The sequence below is a fragment of the Bidens hawaiensis genome, unplaced genomic scaffold, assembly GCF_021521415.1.
Source record: "Bidens hawaiensis isolate Kalapana, Puna unplaced genomic scaffold, B.hawaiensis_p1.1 tig00014201_1, whole genome shotgun sequence".
NCBI classification, from domain to species: Eukaryota; Viridiplantae; Streptophyta; class Magnoliopsida; order Asterales; family Asteraceae; genus Bidens; species Bidens hawaiensis.
In genome coordinates this window covers 513,848-520,962 of record NW_027492222.1, presented here as the reverse complement: position 1 = coordinate 520,962, position 7,115 = coordinate 513,848, and the positions used below count along the sequence as shown (strand labels likewise).

General features: G+C 36.9%; 1 protein-coding gene across 1 annotated transcript; it reads right to left on the bottom strand.

Moving 5' to 3' along the window:
• Nucleotides 1-4,835: 4,835 nt before the first annotated feature.
• On the bottom strand, nucleotides 4,836-6,897 carry LOC143546068 (uncharacterized). The gene is made up of 3 exons (XM_077037814.1): nucleotides 6,383-6,897; nucleotides 6,098-6,283; nucleotides 4,836-5,350 (listed from the first exon to the last, which is right to left on the bottom strand). The coding sequence occupies exons 1-3, from the start codon at nucleotides 6,830-6,832 to the stop codon at nucleotides 5,066-5,068; spliced, it is 921 nt and encodes a 306-aa protein (XP_076893929.1). The 5' UTR covers nucleotides 6,833-6,897; the 3' UTR covers nucleotides 4,836-5,065.
• Nucleotides 6,898-7,115: the final 218 nt, after the last annotated feature.

Below are 7,115 nucleotides of genomic sequence, written 5' to 3'. Positions count from 1 at the left end.
ATATAACTCAAAACACACAAAGGGGGAACAATGTAAACACTTCATGCAGATACATGAATACATATCAATATAAGTCAAAACAAAAGATGTATTAAAATAAATAAGGGTAGTGGAGGCACGGTTAATATTACAATCATATTGTGAATAAACCGTGACAAGTTTTTTCGATTCAGAAGTTGAAGATTCTTGGTGGCACATTCTTCATAGATCACATATTCTCATATACCTATTGTTATAGAATCTTGTATCAAGTAGATACTTACTTTCAAACCCTAGGGTCACTTAAATCACGGTTATCTTACACACTATTCATCAACGTACAATACTATAGCTTATAGTACAAGATCTTAATGTTGCTGTTTACTTACACGCTATTGTACACCTGCTATGTCTCTGTCAAAACCTTACATGTATTCCATCTCTCTCCTTCGCACCAACTGACTGCTGAAACCGGTATCTCCATCAAATCACTCGCCACCACGATCAAATCGAAGATCTTCCATCATCTTCAGTACTTCAAGGCGTTACTTGGCTTGCAATATTAAGTAACGAGATTTAAGGAGTGGATAATTATAAACAATTAAATGTGCTTAGATTTAATTGTTAGTATAATTATCATGTCCTATTATTTAGCAATCCTAGTTGTAGTCTAAACGTGATAGGTTAGATTATAAATACCCATGTTTTGGGGTTAGAGATTGTAATTAGGTAATTGAGTTTTGTGAAGTTTCTCAATAATATAATATCCGTGTTTGGGTGTTAGCCAAATTAACATGTCTGGGTAGTTCGTGTTCAATTCCTGGTACCAATTCCATTAACAACTCCATTCCTGATGATGACGAGCCCTAAATCGCGCGATGCTTAAATCCTGTTCTTTCAGTTAGGTCTCTTCATTAAAGGTAATGAGTTTGCTTAAATTCGTGTTTTATTTACGGTTTTAGGGATTTTGATCAAATGTTTTGGTTGTCGGTTATCAAATTAACACTATGCAAAACATTGTTGACTACAGATGACGTGGACAGCTAGTGCACTTGGCATGAGAAACGTTGAGATGAATCAAGACTTTAAAATTTAGTTGGAAAAGTTATACATACCTGCTACAAAAATAAACTGAATAAGTAGTAGATTTAGAAATTTGAAGTGTTATTATACAAAAAGAAATTACACAAATATCCTCCCGGGTCAAACTTTTTATGTTCGTGTTAACCCGCAAACACATGTGAAGTAAAATTTGGGTTGGTGCCAGGTTCCAAACCCGCAACACGGCCCGTTTAGCAGCCGGGTCAAGCTACAAGAGATTGACCACATGACCAAATTGGTATCCCTATTAATGGAACGTTTAGCCCGTAGTAGTTTCACTATGGTAAAACGGTAGCAATGTTGGGTTTTCAGGTTCTTTGACACGGTTTGACGATTATAAACACAGGTTGAGATACATTTTGATTAACACCTCATGCAAAAACAATGCAACTATACTGCCAGCTACTAATGGTCTTCAAGAACCCCACATGAACATTTTGTCCATCCCAAAAAAAATAATATTAGTCAACATGCTACGTAATTAACTAGTAGTAAAGTTAGTGTTCGTTCATGAATGAATGGTGTAAAGTTGTGTTTGTCAAGACAACTGGGTTTTTAGAAACTTTACTATGCCAGCCTGCTAGGCCTGAAGAAAAAGCCACTACTCAACATACCCACCAAACCGCAACGTGCAATGACACTCGCGAGCTGCAATACACGGGTATAAAACCTTGTTACCTTTAATATTGAAATATTGAAACCAAATATAATTATTTTTTATATTTAAAGTACTAGAATATTTAATAATTAAAAGATAATATATTTAATATTCATTTCTTGAATATTCAAGATAATTATTAAAACAAAATTTATGTTTATGAGTATATAAATATATATATAATGAAACAAAAATATTCGAGCCGAACCGAACAGAGCGGACCTTTGCTCATTGCTTGGCTCGTTTACAAACCGAACCGAGCGAGCGGCTCGTTTACAATCGAGCAAGCATTTTCCGAGCAAATTCTGAACGAGCGAGTTTGAGCGACGAGCGGTTTGAACAACCCTATATGTAACCAAATAAAGCGTATAAAATTATATTTATTAGACTATTAACTAAAGTAGGAGATATTATCACCGGTAGGAGTGTTCTTCGGGTTCGTTTTTTGGGTTTCGGGTTTTTTGGGTCGGGTTCTTCGGGTTTCAAAGTTTTAAATATTGACCCGAAACCCAACCCAAATCTATCACTGGTTTTTCGGGTTCGGGTAATTCGGGTTCGGGTTTTTTGGGTTAGGTTAATCGGGTTTGAGTATCCTAGAAAAAAAACACAAAACCAATTTTTTTTAAAAAAACTACAATGCTAAAATGAAACCAGCATATTCTTCTTTGCTTATAACACAAATAATGAAATAATAAACTAACCTAATTTGATAAAACAATTCAAAAGAAGAGTAAAACTAACTCGAACCATAATCGTATTCAATCGGGCGTGTTTGGTTGTTCAGTTACGGTTGCTGTTAATAATAAACGGAAAACATAAATTAATAATAAACAATCGATCTATAATAGTTAGAATGATAACAACCAATTAAAGCCAGATTTCGATAACTTTATTAGCTAAGATTTACCCTATTATATATATATATATGTATGTATTAAAAGACAACTTTCTTGAGCTTCATCTGTTGTACCTGCTTCTTATTTTGTTGTACATCTGTTTGCAACGTTCCAAAGGTTTAACTCCTACACGTGTGATAATTTAATCACAGGTGTCTTATTTTCTTTCTATTGGTATTACCCTATTATGGTTTCCAGGTCTCATAATTACCACCACCAGATGTGGCCGCTAGCTCTCTCTGTTCCCGGTGACGAACTACCGCCAGTCTTCATCTTCGTTCTCGATGTATGGAATCGGAAAAAGACATCTCCGTCTGCCACGAACCACCGTCACAGGTTGCTTTCTCTCTGTTGCTTGAGAAATCACCAGTCACCGGTGGTGTGCATTACCCGGTGATGATGATGGCCCACTATTTGGCATGGCAACTTCGGTTGCAGCCGTAACGACATGATTAGTGATGGGTTGATGGCAATGACAAACTATAACTATGTATATAATATATTAGAACACAACTTTCTTGAGCTTTGTATGTTGTACTGTTTGCTTATTTTGTTGTACACTTTTGATGATGCGTGTCAATTATCCGGCGATGATGATGACCCGCTACTTGGCATGGCATCTTTGGTTGCAGCCATAGCGGTACTGACCTGTGCTTGGCTGATGGCAATGACAAATTATGTATTTTGAGCCTCTTTGTTTCGTAAAGATTATGATGACACGTTTCGATATTTTTTTTCAAAGTTTGGTTAGTTATATATTTGTTATTTGCATTTGTGTTTTCACTAGCGTAACATGCAAACGGGTCTACAGCGAATAAAGTGATCATAGTTGTGTCTCAATAGTTTTCAGTTGATTAACATGTTAAACTTTTAATCCACCAACTCCAAGAAACCTGTTGGAGTTTTACTTTATGGCCAAATCACTTAGCACATTACAATATATGTAAATTCCTAATGTCATTTTCTCTCTTATTTTTAAAGAAAAGGTGTAGGGTTATGTTATTACAATGGCCACTGAATGGAGTTTAGTAGGAAAATTGTTTTTTTGGATTTTAGTTTTGTTTTAGAGATTTTGTTTAAATGAAATTTAAATTACTTTATCCGACCATTTTTATTTCTATGTGACGCTTTCAGGTAAATATTTACTTCATGGCGCATTATATAACACATAACCTAAATCGAAGCGTTCATAAGCAAATGGGTCAAAATTACCCCTCCAGAATTAGTGCTTCATCTAGCACTATTAGATAAATCATAATAGACGGAAAAACTAAATATAACCTCTACTTTGACAAGAAGTCTATTCAGGTTAACAACCCCGCCGCAACGCGGCGGGGGTCTTCAAACTAGTTTTACATAAAAATACATTTAATTTCAAAACTAAAAAGTTTATTCGGGTTTTTCGGGTTTACCCAAATCTTATAAATCAAATCTGAGAACCAACCCGAATTACTTCGGTTCGGGTTCGGGTTAGTCTTTTCTCGGGTTTGGGTTTTTCGAGTCGGGTTAGTTCGGGTTCGGGTACGAGTATGGGTTTTTTCAGGTTGGGTTTCGGGTAAAAGTGACAGCCCTAATCACCGGTAATGGTTGTGTAACATGTGGCAGTGGACGGTGGAGTGTAGAACTGTAGATGGAAGAATTTTGTTGGTCCCAAGCCCAAGTAAAGGAAGGCTTATATCAAATAGTTTTCAAAAAGTCTCAATATTTTTGTCAGTTTCAGACCTCCAAAAACGATAACCCGGCCGTGAATACCACAAGAAGACTTTGCACATAGGAAAAGAAAATGCTATTAGAGAATTTATTTTTTTATCACAATATGGAGTAACGTTTGATAAAACCTATCAAGGTGCAAAAACAAGAATTTGTCTATTTTTAGTATATTTCTAGTTAGTTGGCTACTCATTTTGTTATACAATTGACATAGGTAGCTTAAAGATCCAGAATTGCTGATAGTGTCGTTTGTTGGTTATGTACAATTGTTAAAACTGCGACCTTTATCTCACGAAAAACAACTACTCAAAAAACATTTTTTATAAATAAAATTACATCAAAATTTATAGATCTAAAAGGCCTAAAAGGTAACTCAACATAAAATTTTATTGGCCTTAATTTAAAAATAAATCAACGGTGCAAACTCCAAACCACCAAGTGCCATTAATTTACACGTAAAAAAGTGCAGGAATCATAACGTAGTGGTACTTAAAAAGTATATATATATTCCATTAAATAGTTAAAACAAATAAATAAATATCACAATTATAGATCCGTTCACGTTTCCAATCACCACCGACACCTCTCTCCAGGTCATCAGCTGGCCCACCAGTTAACAACTGCCCGTAACACTCAGATCTGCCCGAGCTTCAATTTCTCATCTTTTAAAAAATTAAACAAAAATTAACTGTAATAATAATTTACTAATTTACACATATGGTTACACAACAATGCATGCGTTTTTGAGTGAAAGTGGCACATTGACTTTGGTTGGTTTGTAGGCAATGTCACATGAAACCTTTCTATGGAACTTGGGTTTCACCAGTTTACCGAGCACATAAGCCTTGGCTTTCACCGTGAAAGTTAGGTTCAGTGGCACTGGCGCGGTCATTTTGCCGTTCTGGCTGCTCCAGTTCACACCGCCACCGTATAACGGAACGTGTCGCCCCTGTATGTTCACACTCACTAGCCTGTGCCCCTTTCTTGATTGGTAAAATTTCTTGATCTGCAAGATACACATTTGATTATTAATATTTTATTAACATTTAACACCAACCAAACTACATCTGGATAATGGGTAAGCGAGCAACAAGCTGCGCCACTATCCCCTTTTGGATCGCAAAGCCTATTCTACTAAATATAAATCCTTGGTTCCTCGGGCTCTGCGAGTCACTGTGGACCACCTTTTGCACCCATTCCAAGAAGCGAACCGCCTTGGGAGCTAGAGATCCAAATGTGTCGAAGGCAAATGGAATTAACAAGATTATTAATTGATGCTAAATTAACAAGATTTATGTGAAATTGAGATAAAATCAACAATGCCCATGTGAAATTGATACCAAATTAGCAAGATTATTGTGAAGTTGGGATCAAATTAGTAAGATTCAGGCAAAACTAAGATCAAATTAACACCACCCGAGTGAAATTGGGATCAAACTAGCAAGATTTTAAGTGAAATTGGGATCAAATTAGCAAGATTTAATGTGAAATTGGGATCAAATTAGCAATAACTATTTGAAAACTGAGATCATAGTAGCAATACCCATTTGAAATTGAGATCAAAGTAGCAAGATTTATGTAAAACTGAGATCAAATTAGCAAGATCCATATAAAATTGGGATCCAATAAGCAAGATCCGAATGAAATTGGGTTCAAATTAACAACACCCATGTGAAATTGAGATCAAATTAGCAAGCGTTATGTGAAATTGACACCAAATTACTACATTTAGCTGAAAACTTGAGTGACTTACAGTTCCAGAAGCCAGAGTTAACTCGGTATACGACAGATCAATAGGCGTGGACGAAACATGAACTCCGAAAAAGGTACCCCTGTTTCGGAAACTGAACTTAATAGTAGCATTCAAATTCACCATCTCTGTAGCAACCCCAGACGCATCCGCACCAGCATTCACCACAAACTCATCAAACGAAATACTCTGCAATACAATTCAATCAAACCATTAAATTACAAACCCCCAATTCAATTAACTAAAAACCCATAAAAACCCAACTAGCAAATTCAATTATCCAATTACCCTCATAACAATATCCGGTTTCTGAGGCTTAGCAGCAGCCCACAAAACCAACGCAAAGAACGAGAACAAAACAAAGAACCCAACAACAAACGCCAAGAAATAACATCGGCGAGGTATTCCTCTTCGGTAATCATCGTCAACGAGACCTTCTTCCTCAATGGCATCGAACCCTTTACCGTGTTTGGGGGGTTGTAAGGGTTGGGTGGTTTTTCTGGATCCGGGTCGGAGGGACCCGGAAAAGCGGGTGGAGGAAGAGTTGCGGGAGTGGCGGCCCGGAGAGGCGTTGGGGCTTAAGACAGGGGTTGAGTGGAATGAGTTGGTGGTTTTCTCGCCGTCGTGGGAGTCGCGTGATGGGCTCTGGACGAAGTAGACTGGGCGGCGTGGGGATCTGGTGGGAGACGACGCCGTTTGGCTTGTTACCTCGGAGTCGGTCTTTGCGTGCATTGACATGATTTTTCTTTTTTTGGGTTTTGATTTGAAGGTGTGTTTGTTTTTTCTTTAGGAATGGAGGAGGAGGAGAAAAGAAAAGGGTGGGTTTTTAGGGGTTGAAGTGAAGTCTTGCTGGTACAGGCTGGAATTTTGGGGCTTTATTGATAGATAACAACAGTATGGACAAAGTGTGAAGGGGGAAGTGTGTGTGATTGATTCCAGCTAATAAAGTATTTATTTTTTTTTTACTTATTAAAATATTATTATAATTTGGTTTTTCTTATTAACATAGTGATTGGTAGGA

Excerpts from the sequence above, each read along its gene's own strand:
- LOC143546068 (XM_077037814.1), bottom strand. The coding sequence starts at position 6,832 with ATGTCAATGCACGCAAAGACCGACTCCGAGGTAACAAGCCAAACGGCG. Across the intron at positions 6,284-6,382 it reads AACCGGATATTGTTATGAGG|AGTATTTCGTTTGATGAGTT; the intron begins GTAATTGGATAA and ends ATTGTATTGCAG. Across the intron at positions 5,351-6,097 it reads TAACTCTGGCTTCTGGAACT|ATCAAGAAATTTTACCAATC; the intron begins GTAAGTCACTCA and ends TGTATCTTGCAG.